Genomic DNA, 23,282 nt, shown 5'->3' with positions numbered 1-23,282 from the left:
ATACAGGATGTTTAATATTACTTCTTCTCTGAATTTGTGAGGATTTTTAATCTCCAAGTATAGTTAATGGTAAAGGTACCATTCACAGCTGAGAAATATATATATATATATATACACACACACACACACACACATATATATATATACACTTTTTTATTCCCTTTCATTAACTTCCAGTTATTTGAAAATTTGTATTTAAAAATATTAAAGTTCTTATTTTATTTCTTATATTTCTTTGTTAGATTTATTTCTGAAGGATATACGTTATGGTTCCTATCTATTATAATTTTATTATTTATTTCTCTCCACAATTTTTAAACCTTTCATTTGAAATATTAGATGCTATATGTTTGTGCCTATATGTTAAGTACTTATAGTAATTAATTGTTTATAGCAGTTTTAAGCATAACTTCATTTTCCTGTTTATCTCTTTTAACTTTGTATATTTGTCTTGCTTCTTTCAGGATTGTTGCTCTTGTTTTTCTAAGTTGACCTGAATCATAACAAATTTTGCTTAATGCCTTAATTTACAAGTTTTTGAATTGCAAATTTTGAATATTTCAAGTGTATTTCTTGTAAATAACTTATTATTAGGATCTGCTTTCTTATACATTCAGCTATACTTTCCCAGGTCCTTTTCAAACATTCTTATCATTATTTTCCCTTCAATTGCCTATTTATGATCTATCTCCCAAATTTATTTTTGTCATGACTATTTCCTTCCCATTTCTATCATCCATTTAACTGCTCTCTCCTCATTATCCCTGCTTGAACTCTGTGTGTATTTACCACTTTGTCTAGTTTTGATGAAACTGAAATCAAAGTGATGACCTTCTCCCCATCACTTTACTATGTTTGCATATTCTTATTCATTTTGATTCTGTGAGATACCATATTTCATTCCCTTCTTTTCTAATGAAATCTATTCCCTCCCTCTTTTCTTTCTTTTCTTTAGGCCATGTAAACAGAAAAAAATGCACCTCAGACCTTTCTTTGTCTCATTTAACTTCCTTTATTGACCATAAAAGGTTATCAAGAGATTCCCCCCTCTTTTCTCTCTACTAGAATGTAAACAAATCTTCATTGTTTAGTTCCTTTCTTTCATTCAAATTTATCTTTCTATGTTACTTCTGTGTTTGAATTTCATAATTTCTGCTCATGCATGGAAACACTTTATTTCATTAAAAGCCTATTAATTTCCTCCTATAGTATTATACTCAGGTTTTTATTCTTGGTTGTAAGCTTTTATTTTTTGCCTTTTAGAATACCTTATTCCAGGATCTCTCTTTCTTTATTGTAGTACCTACCAAGTCTTGTGTGATTATAACTGTGGTTCTTTGGTGCTTTAACTCTTTCATTGTGACTACTTGCATTATTTTGTTTTTAATTTTGAAGCTCTCAATTTTGCCTATGACATTTCTAGGAATTTTCATTGGCACATTTCTTTTGTAAGGTAACTAGTAGATTTTTTTTGTATTTTCATTTTCCTTCTGGTAAACCTGGATGGTTTTTATGACTTCTTGAAGTATGGTATCCAGGTTTTCTTCTTTGAGATGGTTGTCATGTAGATTTGTGATCCTTAATTTATTTTTTTCTTCCTCTATTTTACTAGTCACTTGATTCTGACAATAGATAGCTTGGATTTTTTTTTCTATTTTTTCAGTGTTTTGAGTGTAGTCTAATTTTTTTTTTGAAGTGTTTGATTAATGTTTTGTTCATTCTAATTTTAAGGGCATCCACTGTAATGGACAGCGAGATCAAACAGGACAGCTAGGCCAATTATAATTTGATAGGAGTGTTTATTAACTGGCTGGGACTGCCTCTCAGACCGAAAGACAGCATCAAGCTTTCTGTTAGACATAATTTTATAGACAATGTGATTGCTGGCAACAGAAAATGTTTCTAAGGGGTTAGCATTGTTCCCATTGAAGCGGAGCTTTCTCAGTATTATTCTTATCGAAGCAAAACATTCTCAGTATTATTCTTATTGAAACAAAGCCTTAGTATTATTTCTACTGAAGCAAAACAGACCTGAATCCGTGGGAATCTGTGGCATGTTTTTAGCAACACAGGTGAAACATTTTTTTACTATTGGAGTTTATTAGGTGGTTTCCAAGGAACCCAGTAGGGGTCTCCTCTAGCAGGTTTAAGGGGGCTCTAGTGTATAATTTCTGGTGGGCACTTCACCACTACTTGGGTAAAGTTGATCACCTCCTCTAAGCTATTTATTTTCCTTTTGATTTTGTCTTTGAAAAATTTCTTTCTTCATTCTTTCCTAGAACTCTTGTAATGATCATGCCTCAACAATTTTTTTCTCTCTGAGTCTCTGCTTATTGTTTTGGAGTGGTTCTGTTCTTCTGCATTTCTGTCTTGGGTGTCTCTGGGTCCATAAGCTTTCTTTATCTTGGTTGCTGCATGTGATTTATAGCAAATAAAATCATGTTTTTACATTGGATTAAGTAACTCTCAAATTTAGCATATTACTTTTTAAAAATATTGGCAGCAGATAGGGGTAGCTACTATGCATATTTTACAATTTTGTTACACTTAGTGCTTTTCTGATGTCATTTTATTAAATCTTGCTCTCTCTCCCTCTCTCTCAGAAAGGAAACAAATCATACCACATCTCATTCTCAGAAGAGTTTTAAAGAATGGCTATATGAAGAAAGATGAGAAAATATATATTTAATAGAGAACTGACCAGTGGCTCCAGTTCCTACACATATGTAAAGTGCTGCTGATGTATTTTCTAAATATGGAAGAGATTGTGGAATCTGAATCTGTGAGAGTCACCATGATGTTTAATGAAAGTGCCTTTGTGGAACCTTTGGAACATGCATAAATATTCTATAATTGGTTCTGGTCTCCTAATACTATATTGAGTAGGATGCTTTTAATTGACTGCACCCAAGAAACCAGAACTAGAGGGAGGAGGAAGATGAAAAAGCCTTAGCCTCTATTCTTTCTATCCCTATGACTTCTCTCCAGCTAATTTCTTCCTGCTAGACAACATCACAAGAAAGACAAGCGTAGAGAAAGGGGCTTCAGGAGCTCTTCCTCTCTGAGGACTGAGACTCTATGAAAAGACATCTCAGTTCTTGGCTTTAGCATTTGTTTCAAGTTAAAGAGATTAATCAGGAGGTTATAATCTTTGAATTTCAGAGAGGTAAGCCCCCAAGTTCCAGATGACTGAAATTTGAGGCCATGTTGGGTTTTGTAGCCAGCCTAGCATCAGTGCCCCTTTGATCAAGGAGTGACTCTCAGGACCCAGCTAAATAGTAGCTGAGACCAGGATTATCTGTTGTTTATGCTGAATTTGGAAGTGAACTTATGGGACCAAGCCTATGTAGAAACTCTATAAGTCTGAGTCCACTATCCCAGAGATTGCGGGGAGCATGTACCTCTTAGGTGTTGTGGCAGAAATGTTTTTGCTTCTGATATATTTTTGAAGTAAATATCCCTTTATAAAACCTCATCAATATTAGAATTGGATAAATTTGGAACTGAGGCCCCTGGCACCTACTGAGGGTGGAATAACACACCCAGAATGGGTGTTCAAGTTTCTAGCATTAGAGAAGAGCTATCCCTAGCACCTCAGGAGTATTTTTCTAGAAGGGTCAATGTATTTAGTCTCATTCTAAAAGAGTGAGGCCAAAGAATACTTATTGCATACAAAAGAAAAATTTTAAATCTTTTACTAGTATACCTTGGATAATTGGAAATTGTTGCTTTACTTCACTTTTTTTTTTTTGCAAAGTGGCAAATTTTATTTTCAAGTTTTCAATACTTAGGACACATTAAAGATACATGCCAACAAAAGTCTTGCTTAGGTCCCGAATACAATATGTGACCTCTGATGGATCAATATATTCTCAGGCTGGAGTTCTGTAGAACAAAAAATGGCTGCTGGATATACTACAATACAAAAGTATAAGTTTTACTTATACAGTTCATACCAAGAGAGACAAAACCCCCTTCATATATATATATGTTACAGTCCCATAAGGTGCTAAGTCATGAGGAAATATTTTTCATTTTTTCATTGTGAAGCTACATTGAATAATATAGGGAGCTCTTAACCATCTTGTATCCAGTTTCTCCAGTTAAATGCTGAATTTGACCCATGAGTTAGTGTTTTAACTGGCGGATTGTTCAGTTGCCATTCATTCTCTTCCACTTCTTCACAGAAACACATGCCAAGTGAAGGGATCTAGAAAAAAGATTTTAATAGTTTGTCAATGGAAACTTTTGACCAAGATGGCTGCCTAAATGGAGGCAGAGCAGCACCAAGTTCCCATAAGCTCACTTCAGCAAAAACCTTAAATTCATACAGGGCAGGATAGGAACAGTCAATCCCGAGGCTTACCTTAGAACAACTATATTTACCCTTCAACATTGTCCTGCATTCTTCCATCCTTTCCCCTTTCTTCCACTGTATAAGTTCCTAACTCATCCTGTTCCTATGTTATGGTCTTAAGGCACAATATATAACCTAACCATTACTTGGATACCCGCAGCAGGTGCCAGTGGGAATATTCTCTCCTTCCATTCATCTCCATTACATGCTCCCATCCCCATGTGGATATATCTTGGGGTTACTTGGAGGGTAGGCTCTGCATTCTAAAGTCAAGACTTGTGACTAAAAGTTCCATTTGTTCTGTCCCTCCCCTTTTTCTTTTGGACAGAGTGAGCTGCTAAAGATAGTAGGATAGTAGGTTGTTATCTGCATTGCAAGTCTCATTACATTAACTCTCCCCCCCACCCCCCAAAGTCACTCTTCTTCCAGACTTCCCTGTTTCTGTTGGGGGAACTACCATCCCTCCATTCACTTAAGTTGTCAATCTTGGTGTTATATGTGACTTCTCATTTTCGTTCACTCCACATAACCAATTTCTTGCCAAGTTTTGTCATCTTTTTTCTGTAAAACATTTCTCTCATGTCTCTCTTTTTCTCCAGTCACAAAATCATCACCCTAGTTCAGGTCATCTCATTTTTTTCTGGACAATTGCAATGGATTCCCAATTGGTGTCTCTGCCTCAAGTCTCTCCCATCCCCAAACCATCTTCCACAAAGCTACAAAATGATACTCTTAAAGCACACATATGATCATGTCAGCACTCTACACATGCTCCCTATTGACTCTAGGATCAAAAAGAAATTGCTCTGTTTGTAATTTAAACACCTTTCACAACCTGGTTCCAACTTAACCTTTATTTCCTCATTATGCATTTTTGCCCTTTTTGCAATCCTTTGATCCAACTAAACTGGTCTTCCTAAACAAATGAAATATTTAAATGTGAATAGGAAATTAAGGCATGATAATACTCATTAAGCAAAAACATGTTAAAAAAATTTGGATTTATATTGAATAGTTTCTGCTGATTTGAGATTAGAGATAATTCACTTATGCTTGTTTTTGCACTGTGTATGGTGATTATGTATACACTGAAAAACATGATTCCTGAAAAGCTATTATGTTCACTGACAGCTATGATCCATTATTTGATTGTTGTATTATGCAAAAAAATCTTAAATGTAATTCAACTGCTAAGCTAAAAATAAAGAAACAAAGTACAGAATGATTAGTTGCTAGCAGACAAATGTTAATTAACCATTTATGCTGTTTGCTCAAAATATAAACAAGGATGTTTAGAAAATAATAAAGCAGATTCAATCATACTGCTTACCCTGAAATGGGTATATTAATAATTATCATCTAACATTAATATTAATAAAATATTTTAGTGGAAGCAAAAGGTTTTTATATCGTTATTAAATAAAAATTTTAAATATTTAAAAGTTTGTAAGATTCTTTGAAGTGTCTGTTTTATGCGTGCTCTATAATGTATGTAATATACTATACATACACATGTACATTATATCTATATCTGTAAATGAATATAACTATTTTGGGAACATATACCAAATTTTTATTGATATGAGCATAATATTGTAAAATAAAAAATTAATTTACATTTTATTTTGCTAAAGTTTAATCAAGCTAGATTTAATACTCCCTTTTGAAGTTCTTTCCTCTTATAAACTTCACTCAGCACCTAAATCCTAGGGAAACTTGTCTAATGGTCAAGCTTTTTTCTTGTAATTACCTCCACTTTTCTTTTTGATTTTTTTAATTACATGAAAAAACAATTTTTAACATTTAAAATTTTTTGAAGTTCCAAATTCTCTTTCTCCCTCAATCCCATTGCCCTTCAATGAGAAAGGAAGCAACTTGATATAAGCTGCATGTATGTAGTCATGCAAAACATATTTCCGTATTAGTCATGTTGTGAAAGATCCCCAAAACTCCCCAAGAAAAATAGAGAATTTTAAAAAAAGTATGCTTCAATCTGCATCCACACTACATCAGCTGAAGGAGAGAAAAGTAGCATTTCAGAGAAATATGGAAAGAGAAAGTGTGAATTTGGAATAGCTAATCGGCATCTCCACAGTTTCAGATGTATGGAGAAAGCTAGCCCCTAAATATATCCCTTGATTCCCAACACTAGCAGCCACAGATGACTTTCATCATTCCCTAGTTAAAGCATCCATTTAATCTTACTTATTCTAATCTGTATAATTTCTCTGATTTTTGTCTTACTGCTTGCTTAGATAAATGTTTGCTAATTATTTGTGGTTGGGTTTTGTGTGTGTGTGTGTGTGTGTATGTGTGTAATAAATTTTTGGTTAGTTGGAACTAAATTAATTATTATTAAGTAAGTTAATTATTATCATCTTTGTCTGAGGCAGGACTACTTCACACCCAGAGTAACCAGAGAAAGTAGTTTTTATTCTGACTTCAAAAGAATTGCATATATCTGATATATAGTACGAGGATATAATTTTAGTCCAGTGTCCTTCTTGAAGATAAGGCAGATAGTAAGTGCCCTCCTACTCTGCCCAAAGATGGATATATCAGTGTCCTCTGCACATTTGTAATGGGGCTTTACAGATTCTGGATTTCATATATCTAAACATATACTTTCCACAAGGGCTGCACTGGATACTTAAAGCTACCATCTACACTTATTATATGAGTGAGCAAAAACATTCCCTCTTACACTTATTTCCATAAAGGAAGACAGAATAATGACCCTTCTTCTCCATAGAAAACCAATTGAATCATCAAATCATTAGACCTGGGATGGGCAAGGGATCATAGCCTCTGGTGCTGGGAAAGATCTCAGTCATCATTCAGTCTAACCCTCTACTTTTCTTTATGAAGGTTGAGGGGGGTAAAGTGTTCTCTTCCAGATAACATGACTCTTAGTACTCAAGACTAGATTTCTCTTAGTTCCCCATTCATTATTTTTTCAATAATATTATACCACCTCTTGAATTAGTCTCTCACTGACTCACTGATCATTGAGACTGGTGGCAGGTATACAGCACTCAAAGAGAAAATAACATTCATGTACAATTTCCTACTGGAGATTCCATTTACCTTTCTGACTAGTTGAGCAAAATCACTGATATCTCTGGGTGGGAGGTCAAGTAGTGGCCGAGTACAAGAGTCCAGAGCTGAACCATGGCTTACAATTGAGATTACACCACCTGGAAAAAAAAAGAAAAGAAAAGATAACCAAAGAATGACTATTGAAATTAATCAAGATTTAGGTTAGAGTCCCCCAAATATTTTGTAGGGTGAAGTCAGGAGTATGCTGATAGATTTCTGACACTTAAAAAGAGAAGATTAAACAGCTACTGTTAATTATGGGTATTATGGTCAAATACTTTTAAGTTTAATCTACCTTCTAAACATTTTCTCTATCACTTTCATTTCAACAGAACAATAAATTAGCTTTGATTTTTAGTATTTACTCATTCCAAGGTGAGCCCACACTGATAACATTTTACTCTTGCAAGCTCCCTGGATGAAAGTATTTTTTATTCCCCCCAAACCTTGAGGTTACTGGGGAAATGGTGAGGGGGCAAGGTATATCAGCATTATCATGGAGCTTTATGGGCAAATCAGGGCATGCCTAGGAATGACAAGGCTTTTATACCAAATTTGGTCATAATACCCACCATGAATAGTAGGTAATTTTCTCTTTTTAAATTGAAAAAAAAAAGTTAAGTTGATTTGATTTTTGACTTGACACATTTACTTGTATATCCTCTAACATCTTTGCTCTGACTTAAATAGAATTGGACATAGGGAATGAGGGCATGAGAAAAAGAAGACTATAACTTGAAAAAGATGGACAGCCATGAAATCAATCCATTGAATTAACCCCAGAGCTGCTGTAGCCCAATTCTATTGAAGGCAAAAAGATACTAATTTATTAGATAGTAGTTATCTTGGTTAGTTTCTAATACAGAAGCAAGATTCTGAAGGAAGAGGAAAAGACACTAGTCATATCCATTGCCAAAAACATTTGCTTTCACCTGGGCAGGCAGCAATGATCTGCTTCACAGTCATAGAGCACCTTTTTACATAGTCATCATAACTTTCCGATGGCCTCAGAGAGGAAAGTGGGAATTCAGATCTAAAAAAGGAAATAAAAGGAATAGTCAGATCTCATGGTGAATCAGGGCTGTTCTAGAAAAAAACAGGGGAATTTTTCCTAAACTATGTAACAAAGTGTAGAGCAGTTTCCTAAAAAAACAAAAATAAAAAAAAACAGATAACATGACAGGGTGTTGGCCCTTGGATGAAGGCAACTATTTGAATACAGGAAACTTCTAGTGATTCAGTGGCTGAGGATCAACCAGGTCTTTGGTCATGTTTTTTAGAAAAGCAAACTGTTCTTAGTCTGAAGTTGGTTGAAAAGTTAGCTCCAGATAAAGGATTGAATGCTTAAGGAATCTCTAAATTCTTGAAAATATGATGTTCATTTTTTTTCTCTTGTGATTCTTCTGTAGTGCGGGAGTGCAGCAAGATGATAGAGAAGGGTTCATCTTGTCTCTCTTCTCTGAACCTCAACCAGAATCACAAATGAAAATATATTTTAAAATATAATACTATTTCATTATATTAATATACCATAATTTGTTTAGCCATTCCTCAATGGATGGACATCCTCTTCATTTCCACTTTTTTCCCATATCTTCCCCTACCCCCCCTCCAACTTTCCAGTAGGGCATGAAGGATCTCTATGCCCCAGTGCCCGTATATCTTATTTCCCATTTACATGTAAAATAATAATAATAATAATAATAATAATAATAATTATATATTTAAACACTTGATTTTAAAACTTTGAATTCCAGAATCATTCTCTTCCTCCCTTGTCACCCACCCTCACCGGGAAGATGAGCAATTCAGTATAGGTTGTACATGTGTAGCTATGCAAAACATTTCCATAGTGGATATATTGTGAAAGACTGATTATATTTCCCTCCATCCTATCCTACTCCCACTTGTTCTATTCTCTACTTTTATCCTGTCCCTTTTCAAAAGTAGGTGCTTCCAACTTCCCTCCTCCCCTGCCTACCCTCTCTTCCGTCATCCCCCCTCTCATCCCCTTCCCCCCTATTCTCCTGTAGGATGAGATACCCTATTTAGTGTGTATGTCATTCCCTCCCTAAGCCAAATTCAATGAGAATAAGGTTGATTCATTCCCTTTTGCCTTCCTGTTCTTCCCCTCCATTGTAACAGTTTTCTCTTGCCTCTTCTATATGAGATAATTTACCCCATTCTGTCTCTCCCCATCTCCTCTCATTATATTCCTCTATTACCTTTTACTTTCAGCTCTTAAGTATCACCCCTTCCTATTAAATTGGTCCTGTGCCCTCTGACTATGTATACTTGTACACATATATACACTCTCACATATGTATCCATATAGCCATATTCCCATATATGTATATACACATTTCTATTCCCTTCAACTATTCTTATACTGAGAAAAGTTTCATAAGTTACAATTGTCATTTTTCCATGTAAGGATGTATATAGTTCAACTTTAATAAGTTCCTTATGATTTCTTTTCCCTGTTTGCCTTCTCATGCTTCTCTTGCTTCTTGTATCTGAATGTCAAATTTTCTATTGAACTCTGGTTTTTTCATCAAGAATGCTTGAAAGTCCTCTGTTGTACTGAATGACCATATTTTCCCCTGAAACATGATACTCAGTTTTGCAGGGTAGGTGATTCTTGGTTTTAATCCCAGCTCCTTTGCCCTCCAGAATATCATATTCCAAGCCCTTCTATTCCTCAATGTAGAAGCTGCCAGATCCTGGGTTATCCTGATTGTTTCCACAATATTCAAATTGTTTCTTCCTGGCTGCTTGTAATATTCTCTCCTTAATCTGAGAATTCTGGAACCTGGCTATAATATTCCTAGGAGTTTTGTTTTTGGGATCTTTTTCAGGAGGTGATCGGTGGATTCTTTTAACCTCTATTTTGTCCTCTGGTTCTAAAACATCAGGGCAATTTTCCTTGAGAAATTCTTGAAGGATGATTTTTAGGTCCTTTTTTTGATCATGGCTTTCAGTTAGTCCAATAATTTTTAAATTATCTTTCCTGGATCCATTTTCCAGGTCAGTGGTTTTTCCAATAACATATTTCACATTGCCTTCTATTTTTTCATTCTTTTTTTTCACTTTTATTTTTTTAGATTAATTTGTTTGTTTCCTTTTAGTTTACAGGATTCAATTCCACAATTCCTTGAGTTTCACGTTTTGTCCCCCTCCTTTCCCTCCTCCCCCATGGTGGCATGTATAAAGTATAGGATCTGTAAATACTTTCACATTATATATTAGTCAGGTTACAAAGATGGATTGTATGAGCTGGAATGAGAAATGGTAAGGAGGACATAAAACCAAATAAGAGAAGGAAAAATATCAGGTATTTTGCTTCCACCTGGATATAAACTCAGTTCTTTCTAGTTCTTTCTCTGGATGCACATATTTCTCTCCATCATGAGTCTTTTGGGATTGACTTATATCACTGCATTGCTGAGAAGAGTCCAGTCTATCAAAGTTGCTCATCACACATACATTGTGTCTGTAATTGTGTACAATTTTCTCCTGGTTCTATTCTTCTCACTTAACATCAGTTCATATAAGCCTCTCCAGGTAAACATGAAGATCGTCTGCTCCTTGTTTCTTATAGCACAAAGTATTTCATAACATGCATATACCACAACTTGATCAGCCATTCCCCAATTGAAGGGCACCCCCTTAATTTCCAATTCTTTGCTACCACAAAAAGAGCTGCTATAAACATTTTTGTACATATGGGTCTTTCTCCCATTTCTATGATCTCTTTGGGATATAACCCTAGGAGGGGTATTGTTGGATCAAAGGGTATGAAAGTATTTATAGCCCCTTGGGCATAATTCCAGATTGCTCTCCAGAAAGCCTGGATCAGTTCACAACTCCACCAGCAATGCATTAGTGTTCCAATTTGCCCACATCCTCTCCAGCATTTGTCATTTTCCTGTTTTGTCATCTTAGCCAATCTGACTGGTGAGATGTGGTACCTCAGAGTTGTTGTGATTTGCTTTTCTCTAATCAATAGTGAATTAGAGCATTTTTTCATGTGCTTATAGATATATTTAATTTCTTTCTCTGAAAACTGCCTGTTCATATCCTTTGACCATTTATCAATTGAGGAATGACTTGTATTCTTATAAATTTGACTCAATTCTCTCTATATTTTAGAAATGAGTCCTTTGTCAGAGACATAAGTTGTAAAGATTCTTTCCCAATTTCCAACCTCCCTCTTAATCTTGGTTACATTGGCTTTGTTTGTACAGAAGCTTTTCAATTTCATGTAGTCAAAATTATCCATTTTACATTTTATAATGTTCTCTAATTCTTGTTTAGTCATAAAGTCTTTCCCTCTCCACAAGTCTGATAGGTAAACTATTCCTTGTTTTAGGAGACTATTTTTTCATTCTTTTGGATCTGTTTAATAGCATCTTGATTTCTCATAAAGTCACTAGCTTCCATTTGCTCCAATATAATTCTGAAGGAATGATTCTCTTCAGTTAGCTTTAGAGATTCTTTTTCCATCTGGCAAATTGGGCTTTTTAAGACATTCTTCTCCCCATTGGCTTTTTGAGCCTCTTTTGACATTTGAGTTAGTCTATTTTTTAAAGTGTTATTTTCTTCAGTCAGGTTGTTTACCCTCATTTCATAATTTTCTTGCATCATTCTCATTTCTCTTCCCAATTTTTCCTCCACTTCTCTTATTTGGTTTCCAAAATCCTTCTTAAGGTCCTCTATGGCCTGTAACTAGCTCATATTTTTCTTGGAAGCTTTTGGTGCAGGGGTTCTGATTTTGTTGTCTTCTTCCTGTTCCATGCTTTGATCCTTTTTGTCCCCACAATAGTATTCTAATGTCAGATTGCTGTGCTTGCTTTGTTTCCTTTGCTTGCTCATGTTGCCACTCAAGTACTTGACTTTTGACCTTTTTGGCACAGTAGAACTCTGCTGTCAGAAAGGGGAGCTTTGTCCTAATTGCTGGGGTTTTCTCAGCTGCCAGAGCTATTAGTTGGGTGCCCTCTCTGAGGAATCCACAAACTCTGACAAACTGGTCACACACCCCAGGACCTCCACCCTAGGCAGCAATCCATATCCAAGCAGGTTAAAGCAAGCGTGATTACCACTCAGACTGCTTGCTTGGTCCCCTTACAATTTGCAGGCCAGGAGCTCTGAAGCAGCCACATGATGGTGGCTGCATGGCTGTGGTGCCTCAGTTGTTTCTCACTCCAGGGGGTAAAGGCCGGGCCGCACTCCCGAACTCCTGGTTCCCAGAGTGCACAATGAACTGACCTCTCACTTTGTCTTTGTCATCTATGGGTTGATTTTTCTGGAAACAGTTGCTGGTGATCTGAAGTCCCTCCAGCTGGTGGTTGGTTGTAGCCACCCTGAGGCTAAAACCTTGGGCTCAAGAGGGGCTCGGCTCATCTCCCAGAGCACTGTACTGTCCTGTTCCTGCCAGCCTGCCGGGCTGTCTTCAGTGGGAAGTTAGCTTCTCTCTGTCATTTTGTAGGTTCTGTAGCTCCAAAGTTTGTTTAGAGTCATTTTTTACATAAATTGCAGAAGGTGGGAGCAGGAGCTGCCCAGAAGTCCTTTTTCTACTCCTTTATCTTGACTCTGGACCCCCCCCCCCCAATTTTTTCCATAGTATAAAAGAGCTACTGTTAACAGTTTTGTACAAGTAGGACATTTTCCTCTTTCTTTGATCTCTTCTGGATATAGGCCTAAAAGTGGTATTTCTGGGTCAAGGGGCATGCGTTGTATAGTAATTGTATAAACTGATACAGAGTTGATCAAACCAAGAAGAACTATCTATACTATAATACTAATATTATAAAACTCATGAATTTTGAGGTGTAGTGGTTCCAGTAGGCCAATGATGCACAATTTTATCTACTTCCTGACATAGAAGTAGATTCAGGGTACAGAATGAGACATTTTTTGAACACAGAAAATGAGGGGATTTAAAATCCCTGATTATGAATACTTGTTACAAGTAATTTGTTTTTCTTTTTTCCAATGAGGTATGTGTTAAGAGATAGGAAAATATAGTTCTGTTGATAAAAAAAATAATTTGGAAAGAGTAATGACTATTTGTGGTAGAAGCAAATGCCCATAGGAAACATACATTTATATGCATCCTGAGAAGGTTATTCAAAGACTGAACCCCAGACTCCCATGTTCTAAATTTCCCAAAGAGAATGACTCTAGAATACAGCCTTCTAGAATAAAGTTTTTGGGATAGCACCAACTTAGAAAATTGTCTTCTAGGTAATTTCAAATAATTTAGGATTTCCTGACTAAGAGTTTTAGGCAGTGGATCTTCTAGAGAGAGAGATATCTATTGATTCATTGTGCTTCTTGTAGAAAGAAGACAGTCCACTCGATTTCTATACCTCATCCTAATCAGAGCCAGGCAAGGAATTCTTTCTGAGAGAGTATTTCAATGCACTAACCAAAGACTGTAGTTGATTCAGAACTGGAGGTGATGGAGATTGCCTATCCACCAGTGGGCCAAGAGCAGCATCCAGAGAAGTTTATTAGTAGCCAGCAGGAGGATATTCAGTAGAGACTATGAAACAGGAGTAGTATGAAGACATATACAGCCTTACACAATTGAAGATGTGAGCTATCCCTTCATGTAAGTTCCCAATGGGAAGGCCCTATCATACATGAACATGTGTTTGGTCAACTCTCTTCACCTTCTGTGCTATTGCATTTGGTGATCTCATCAGCCATGGATTCAATTGTCGTCTTGGCAGGTGACTTTCAGAACCACTTGACCAAACCTAAGCTCTCTGTTGACTTTTTTTTTTTGCCTTTTGGAGGGCAATTGGGGTTAAGTAACTTGCCCACGGTTACATGGCTAGTTTTTTGTGTTAAGTGTCTGAGGCCAAAACCGAACTCAGGTCCTCCTGACTCCGGGGCCGGTGCTTTACTCATTACGCTCCCTAGCCAGCCCTCTCTGTTGACTTCTAATCTCCAGCTCCTTATTACACATCTCAAATAGTCCTCTAGACATTTTTAACTCAACATGTCCCAAATTGAATTATCTTTCCCCTGAATTTTCTCCTCTTCCTAACTTTCCTATTATTATTGAGCATACCACTATCATTCCAGTCCCCTAAAAGTGTGTCATCCTCAAATCCTCACTCTCAACCCCATCAATTAGTTATCAAGTCTTGTCATTTCTTTTTTTTTTCATTTTTCAAATGCTTTATTAACTTCTGATTTACATTATTCATTTCCACCAGATTTTGAGTTACACGTTTTTTCCCTGTTTTTCCCCTACCCACCGCCCCAAAATAGCAGTTCCACAGGATATCCCCTCCTCCAATCTGCTCTCTCCCATATCTTCTCTCATACCCCCTTTGAATTTTCCAATAGGGCATGGTAGATCTCTATGCCCCAGTGCCTATATACCTTATTTTCCAATTACATGTAAAATAGTATTAATAATAGTGTATATATATATATATATAACATTTGATATTAAAACTTTGAATTCCAGATTCATTCCCTTCCTCCCTTGTCACCCAAAATTACTGGAAGGATAAACAGTTCAGTATAGGTTGTATGTGTGTAGCTTATGTGAAACATTAACATAGTTGATATATTTTAAAAGACTGACTATATTTCCCTCCCTCCTATCCCACTAGAGTTCTATTCTCTGCTTTGATCCTGTCTCTTTTCAAAAGTGGATGCTTCCAACTTTCCCCCCACAACCTGCCCTCCATTCCATCATCCCCCCTCTCATCCCCTTCCCCCCTACTCTTCTGTAGGGTGAGATACACTATTTAGTGTGTATTTCATTCCCTCCCTGAGCCAAATTCAATGAGAATAAGTTTGACCCATTCCCTTTTGCCTTCCTATTCTTCCCCTCCATTGTAACCATTTTCATTTGCCTCTTCTATATGAGATAGTTTACCCCATTCTGTCTCTCCCCATCTTCTCTCATTATATTCCTCTCTTAACTCTTAATTTCACCTTTTAAGTATCATCCCTTCCTATTAAATTGGTTCTGTGCCCTCTATCTATGTCTACCTGTAAACATATATACACACCTTCACATATGTCTTCATATGCCCGTATACCCTCTGATATAGATATATATATATTCCCTTCAACTATTTTCATACTGAGAAAAGTTTCATCAGTTACAATTATCATTTTTCCATGTAGGAATGTTAATAGTTCAAATTTGATAAGTTCCTTATGGTTTCTTTTTCCCTGTTTACCTTCTCATGTTTCTCTCGCTTCTTGTATCTGAATGTCAGATTTTCTATTCAACTCTGGTTTTTTTTCATCAAGAATGCTTGAAAGTCCTCTATTCCACTGAATAACCATATTTTCCCCTGAAACATGATACTCAATTTTGCTGGGTAGGTGATTCTTGGTTTTAATCCCAGCTCCTTTGACCTCTGGAATATCATATTCCAAACCCTCCGATCCCTCAGTGTAGAAGCTGCCAGATCCTGGGTTATCCTGATTGTGTTTCCACAATATTCAAATTGTTTCTTCCTGGCTGCTTGTAATATTCCATCCTTGATCTGGGAATTTTGGAACCTGGCTGTAATATTCCTAGGAGTTTTCTTTTTGGGATCTTTTAAAGGAGGTGATCGGTGGATTCTTTCAAGCTCTATTTTGCCCTCTGGTTCTAAAACATCAGGGCAGTTTTCCTTGAGAATTTCTTGGAGGATGATTTCTAGGTTCTTTCTTTGATCATGGCTTTCAGGTAGTCCAATAATTTTAAAATTTATCTCTCCTGGATCTATTTTCCAGGTCAGTGGTTTTTCCAACGAGATATTTCACATTGCCTTCTATTCTTTCATTTGTTTGAATCTGTTTCATAGCATCTTGATTTCTCATAAAGTCATTAACTTCCATTTGCTCCAGTCTAATTCTGAAGGAATGATTCTCCTCCATGAGCTTTTGGGATTCTTTTTCCATCTGGCAAATTTGGCTTTTTAAGGCATTCTTCTCCTCATTGCCTTTTTGAGCCTCTTTTGCCATTTGAGTTAGTCTGTTTTTTTTTAAAAGCAATTGGGGTTAAGTAACTTGCTCAAGGTTACATGGCCAGGTGTTTCTGGGTGGGTGCTAAGTGTCTGAGCCCAGATTCGATCCCAGGTCATCCTGACTCTGGGGCTGGTGCTCTTACTCGCTGTGCTACCTGGCAGCCCCTTTTTTTAAAGGTGTGATTTTCCTCAGTCAGGCTGTTGACTCTCATTTCATAATTTTATTGCATTGTTCTCATTTATCTTCCCAATTTTTCCTCCACTTCTCTTATTTGCTTCTTAAGGTTTTCTATGGCCTGTAACCAGCTCATATTTTCCTTTGATGTTTTTGGTGCAGGAATTCTGACTTCACTGTCTTCCTCCTGTTCCATGCTTTGATCCTTTTTGTCCCCAAAATAGGAGTCTATTTTTGGGTTCTTCTGTTTGCTTTGTTTCCTTTGCCTGAGTATGTTGCCACTCAATTACTTGACTTTTGGGCTTTTTGCCACAGTAGGACTCTTCCACCAGACAGGGGAACTTCCTTCCCAAATGCTGGGGTTTTCTCAGCTGCCGAAGGTATTAATTGGGAGCCCTTGCTGAAGCCTCTATACACTCTGGTAAGCTGGACACACACCCCAGGACCTCCACCCTAGACCACAATCCAGATCCAAGCAGGTTAAAGCAAGAGTGATAACCCCTTAGACTGGTAGGTTGGTCCCCCTACAGTCTGCAGGCCAGGAGCTGAAGCTGCCATGTGGCAGCCGCAGCTGTACTGCAGCCCTCAATGGCTTCTCACCCTGGGGGAAAAAGCCAAGACACTCCCAACTACTGGGTCCCAAAGGCCATACTGCACTGACCTCTCACTTTGTCCTTTGCATCTATGTGTTGATGAATCTGGGAATGACCACAGCTGCTGGTGATCTGGAGTCCCTCTAGACGGGACCTGGTCAGCCCCACCCTGGGGCTAAAGTCTTGGCTTGGGGCTGGGCTCGGCTCCCAGATCCCTGTGCTGGCTGATTCCTGCCGGTCTTCTGGGCTGTCCTCAGTGGGAGGCTAGCTTCTCTGTGTCATTTTGTGGGTTCTGGACCTGCTTCTACTCTGCCATCTTGACTCCGGTAAATTAAGTCTTGTCATTTCTAGCTTGGCAAGGTCTCTTGTGTACGTCTCCTTCTCTCCTCTGACACTACTACCACCTTCATGTAAGCCTTCCACTTCTGGACTAATACAAGAGCCTGCTAGTTGGTCTCTTTACTTCAAGTCTTGCTCCACTCCAGTCCATCCTTCAATCAGTTGCCAAAGTGTGCCTCCTAAAGTTCAGGTCTGACCATGTCACCCCCAAACTGAATAAACTCCAGTGGTTCTCTGTTACATAGAACATCAAATTGAACTCTCCTGGCACTCAAAGACTTTAAAAACTTGCTCCAACCAATTTCTAGTCTTCTTATACTTTATATCTGCCCCACCCCCTTTTCCCTTTTCTGTGATCCAATGACACTAACCTCCTTGCAGTTCCTTGAACAGGGCATTCTACCTCTTGGCTTAAAGAATTTTCTCTGGTTTTCTGAATGCTTTGAATGCACTCTCTACTCACCCCCTACCTCCTGGTTTCTCTGGCTTCCTTCAAGTGTCAGCTAAAATCTCACATTCAATAGAAATCCTTTCTTTTTTCCCCTTATTCTTAGTGCTTTCTTTCTGTTGATTATTCCCAATTTACCCTGTATGTAGTGTGTTTGCACATAGTAGTTTACATGCTGTCTCTCTTATTGGCCTTGAGACTGGGGATTGTTGTATTTATTTCTTTGTTTCCCCAATGTTTGATACTGTGCCTACCACATAGTAGACACAACAAATATTTATAGAAAAGGATTCTGGAAGATGGCAGACTAGGTCAGAAAATGTCAAGATCTCATGATTTTCTCCCACAAAAGAGTTAAGATAGCACCTTAGGGCAAACAAAGTGTGGGTGGAGATAAATAAGAAGAGGGGCATAACTGGGGTCCTCCTGGGACAATTGGAGAAGATCAGAAGAAAAAGCCCAGGATGAGGTTTGGTCTGGGTGTAAACACCTTCAGGCTAGGTTGCAAGTCTTGGGGTTAGTCAGTTTGAGATGCCTAGGTCCCAGCCACTGGAACTTTTACCCCTGGGATAGTGAGGGGGCTTGGCCATCTGAGCCTGGGAAGATTGGGGGAACCTCTGCTGATAAAGAATGTCAGACCCAGTTGTGCTGCAAAGAGTAGGTGGGATGTGAAGGAACCATCACATGCCTGGTGAATGCAGAAGCAATAGGGCAGAAATCCCCTAACTGTGGGCACTTACAGGAGGTTGGAGGTTTGACTTTGGTTTCAGGCTAGAGGGGAGAACTAAAGATGTAGGACAAGAGGCACCATTCCCCATACCCCAGGTCTAGAAATTACAAAAGTTAAGCTAGTACCACAAAAAATGCACAGGGAAAGGAGAAAGAATCTAACCATAGAAAACTATTATGAGAATAGAGATGACTGGGGTTCATCTTCAGAGGAGCATATTGAAATAAACCCCCCAAAATGAACATAAAATGGACACTTGCCCAAAAAGAATTCATAGAAGATGCTAAAAAAGACTTTAAAAATCAAATGACAGAGATGGAGGAAAAACTAAAAAAAAAAAAAAAGAATAATCCAAGAAAACAAGAAGGGTATGAAAAGAAAGTCAACCAATTAGAAAAGGAGATCCAGAATCTTAAGGAAGAAAATGATACCTTGAAAATTAGAATTGGGTAAAGTGAAGCCAGTAAAATTATGAGAGATCAAGAAATGATTAAACAAAATATGAATAATGAAAAAATAGAAGAGAGTGAAACATAAGAAAAACAACAGACTTGGAGAATAGATCAAGAAGAGAAAATATAAAAATAATTGAACTAAAGAAAGTTTACTAGAAAAGTGGGAGATTGCCTGTGGAACTGTACTTATTTTGTCTTTTTCTCCTTGCTATTTACAGCTTGATTTTTTTATTATTCCACTTTTATTTCTTAATTTTAACACTGGGTCTGTTTGTCAATATCCTCTTCTGAATGTCCTTCTATACCTTTTATTGTTTTTAATGATTAATTAATGTTCTTCCTCCTCATTTTTGGTGTTACTTTCACTATCTTCTTGTTCCCCCTAAATGTAATGCCCTTTAAATGAAAAAAAGCTTTGTTTTATAACAACTACAGTGATGTAAAACAAATGCATGTATTGGCCGTATCTGAAAATCGGTCCTCTAATTTATTAACTTTGTGATAAGAAGTTGGAAGCATGATTCATCATCAGTCTTCTGTGGTCTTAACTGGCCACAATATTTGAATCATTGTATAAATTGTTCTCCTCCCTGTGGGTTTCTGGCCTTCCTGGAGTATCTCTGATCAGGGCCTTTTGGTCTTTCTGTCCCCTATGTTTCCTTGGCCAGGGTCCTGTGGTCTTCTGCATCTTCTTATCCTTGGTCAGTGTTTCTGTGGCCTTCAGAGCCGTTTTCCTAAGTTTTTACTGGGTCCTTTGAGGCAACCCCTCTTCCTGCACCTTCTTCTCCTTCCTTCACATTCTTCTCCTTCCCAAGAAGGAGATCTTCATCCTGAGGAGGGATAAATCTACTGGAGGCTCTGCTCTCAACTTGGTCCTCTAGAATATAGATTATTGAGGTTATCAGATTCTAGCTCTGTACTTCTTTGGCTCTTGGTTTCCCCTTGAGGAAAGGCAGCAGGAAATTAGATGCTCTCCTATTTTTTCCCCTCTGACTTTGCCCCTGAGAAAGGATCATGAGCTTGGAGCCTTCATTCTCCTTTCTGCCTCCCTTGCCCACTGTATTCAGGACCACAGAGAGAGATAAACTCCTTTGGCTCTTGGTTTTTCCTTGGGAAAAAGTCAATATTCTGTATCCTGCCTCTCTGCTTTTGTACAAGCTGTCTCCCAATGCCCAGAATGTATGCCATCATCATCCATACCTCCCAAGAATCCTTATCTTCCCTCAAAATTCTGTTCAGATGTTACCTGCACTATGAAACTTACTTTGATCTCTCGTTATTTCTTATTTGTTATATACTGTATCTCCCCAACAGAATGTAGGCTTCTTGGAGTGTATGGTCTTGATTTTATCTTTGTATCTGTACTGCTTAGAACAATATCTGTAGATAATTAACAGATTTTGGATTGATTTGAAAGCATAGTCCATGTCTTTTACTTGTTTTTTATCTTACACAGTGCAATGCTTTAAGAAGATTTGTCAATTGAAAAAGAGTTGAAAATTTTGTTTCAGATATTCACTTTCCTTTATAAGGACTCTATCTTTACCTCCTCACACTCACTGGACTTATCCTCCAAGTTGCCAAATCTTGTCATTTCTACATTTATGATGTATTTGTTCTATCTCCACTCACATAGTCAATATCCTAGTTCAACTCTCATTTCATCTCACCTGGACTATTGCAATAGCCTCCTGATTAGTCTTCTGCTTTCCAACCTTATCTCTCTCCAATCTATCATTTATAAAGCTGCTAAAATGATCTTAATGTAATGGAAGCTTGGAGCATGCCCAAATGTCATAACATGAAGGCACTCTGATTCTATAAGGAGACAGCCTGTGTTCTTCTGTCACCTGAGGAAGAAGGGCTTCTTTTGGTTGGCTACATGGCTAGACAAGAGTGCATCTTTAAAACTCTAATCTCCTTTTCCTGTTACATTCAGGGGGTGAATATCACACACAGGTCACAATTCAAATCCTTCTCCAAATCCCTTCTAAATGACGCCTTTTCTGATCCTGTAAATGCTGTTAGAACTCTCCCTTTTCAAAGTTACCTTGTATTTATCTTTTATATATATTTGTACATACTGATTGATGTACATGGGTTGGTAGGTGGATAGAGTGCCAGCTCCAGAGTCAGAAGGACCTGAATTCAAATTTGTCCTGAGATATTTGCTAGCTGTGTGATGCTGGGCAAATTACTTAGCCCCCTTTGCTGCAATTTCCTCATCTATAAAATGAGTGGGAAAAGGCAATGGCAAACCATGCTAGCATCTTTGCCAAGAAAATCCCACATGAGGTCATGAAGAGTCATGCCTGATTTACAAAGCAACAACAAATTGACATACACATTAGAATGCAAATTCCTTGAGAGCACAGACTGTTTCACTTTGGTCATTGTATCCCCAGGACCTAGTAAGTACATTGCTTACACTGTAGTATGTACTGTAGCATGTTAAACATGGTGCTGGTATGTTTAATTAATTCAACCTTAGAAGAATTGTGTAAAGTTTAAATGATGTCAAGCATCAGAGTACAGAAAATTAAAGGGAAAAAATATAAGGCTGGCAAACCTGTAATCAACATCAACATTAAAATTTGCTTTGGTCAGTTCACCCAGTGTCATGAGGGCAGGTATTGCTTCACCAATTTCCCATTGAGTCCATTCAAAGAGTCCAGGTTCCACTCTTATTTTCAGTGATTTCTCCTGTTTGAGTTCTGGATTCAAAAGAAAACACATTTTGTGGTGATTTGGATTATATGCAATTGCAGCTAGCACATAAACATGCCTACATATATTTTAAAGAAGATAAGATGATAAATGTGATGCTCTCAAGAAAATATTGCTGAAAAAACAGTTACACTACAAACCACATCAGTGGTGTGAATGGTGAATGACCCCATAAGCTCTGTGTTTGTTACCTAATTGTATACTCAGTAAATATCAGTGTCATTAGTGAGTCTAGTAAAATCATAAATAGCACAGGAGATAGGAGCTTAACTATGTAAATGGAATCATGACAAAATTAAATCAGTACAATTGTATAAGCAAACTAAATGTCATTGATATAAAGATGAAAATTGGCCCAGAGAAGAAATAAAAACATTATCTAACCTAAGAAATGATATAACTTGATTGATGCGCAAATGACCAATCATTAACCAAGTATTCATTGAACATGTTCAAGATGGTGCCTTAGCTCTCCGTAGGGCAGGATTTCTTTAACAACTGAATACTTGGTTAATTCAATGGACATTGGAGATTAGCAATCAAGAGCAGTTCCAGGATAATTGAGTTTTCATAGCGATCTAATAGGTCTGAAGCATGCTCCAGGGACAGTGATTCAGAAGACTTGGGAGAAGGCAACCTTTTCTGTTGATGGAGATGGCTTGTCTTCCAATCTGGATCTTCTTGCCTTTGCTCTTGTGAGAGCAAAAAGCAGAGGTCTCCTGGCAGATGGGACTCAGAGAAGAGGGTCACCATTGCCATAATAACAGACAATATGGTATAGAGAAATGTCAAAGAGATACAGCTTCCTCTGCCTGTCCTACTGCCTATTGCCATATGACTTCCCTATCTTTCATGGCTAAAATCCTTGAAAAAACCTCATGTAAAATCAGGAGCCTCCACTACATTTCCTCTGAGTCTCTTCAGATCCCTCTGGCATCTAGCTTCCAAACTCATCATCCAATTGAGAACACTTTCTTCAAAATCACCAATAATGTCATCTTTTTTTCCTTATGTTTTATTTTTTAAAAAATTATTATTTATCATAAACATTCATTAAAAATTGAGTTCTGAATTCTCTCCCCTTTTCCATTACCTCTCTCACTCGTTGAGAAGGCAAGCAATATATACATGTGAAATCATGCAAATGACCAAATCTAATGATCTTTCCTCAGTGCTAAGCGCCATCTCTTTCGGATGACCTCCCATTTTGTGGAGGTCAGGGGCTAGGCTTTTGCTTTTCGTTATATCTTCCATGCTTGACACATAGTAAACATTTAATTAATGCTTGTTAATGGACAGACTAGTCAAATTTAGGAGCCTGCTGAACGGCAGAGACAATTAGCGCAGGGTTTGGCCAATTTCAGAGTTT

At 37.5% G+C, this 23,282-nt stretch overlaps 1 protein-coding gene across 1 annotated transcript in view; it reads right to left on the bottom strand.

Moving 5' to 3' along the window:
* Positions 1–3,984: 3,984 nt before the first annotated feature.
* UBASH3A (ubiquitin associated and SH3 domain containing A) overlaps positions 3,985–23,282 on the bottom strand; it is a 131,603-nt gene continuing 112,305 nt past the window's right edge. The window contains exons 11-14 of the mRNA XM_069063412.1: positions 21,756–21,900; positions 8,389–8,489; positions 7,445–7,554; positions 3,985–4,210 (exon numbers count right to left, since the gene is read on the bottom strand). Coding sequence (XP_068919513.1) covers positions 4,076–4,210; positions 7,445–7,554; positions 8,389–8,489; positions 21,756–21,900 — 491 coding nt within the window. The 3' untranslated portion in view covers positions 3,985–4,075. The remainder of the gene's footprint in view (positions 4,211–7,444; positions 7,555–8,388; positions 8,490–21,755; positions 21,901–23,282) is intronic.

The sequence above is a fragment of the Petaurus breviceps genome, unplaced genomic scaffold (assembly GCF_028583685.1).
Source record: "Petaurus breviceps papuanus isolate PSGF00001 unplaced genomic scaffold, PetGlider_PUasm1.0 90574, whole genome shotgun sequence".
NCBI lineage: Eukaryota > Metazoa > Chordata > Mammalia > Diprotodontia > Petauridae > Petaurus > Petaurus breviceps.
The sequence above is the reverse complement of the archived record's forward strand: the minus strand, read 5'-3'. Positions and strand labels throughout refer to the sequence as shown.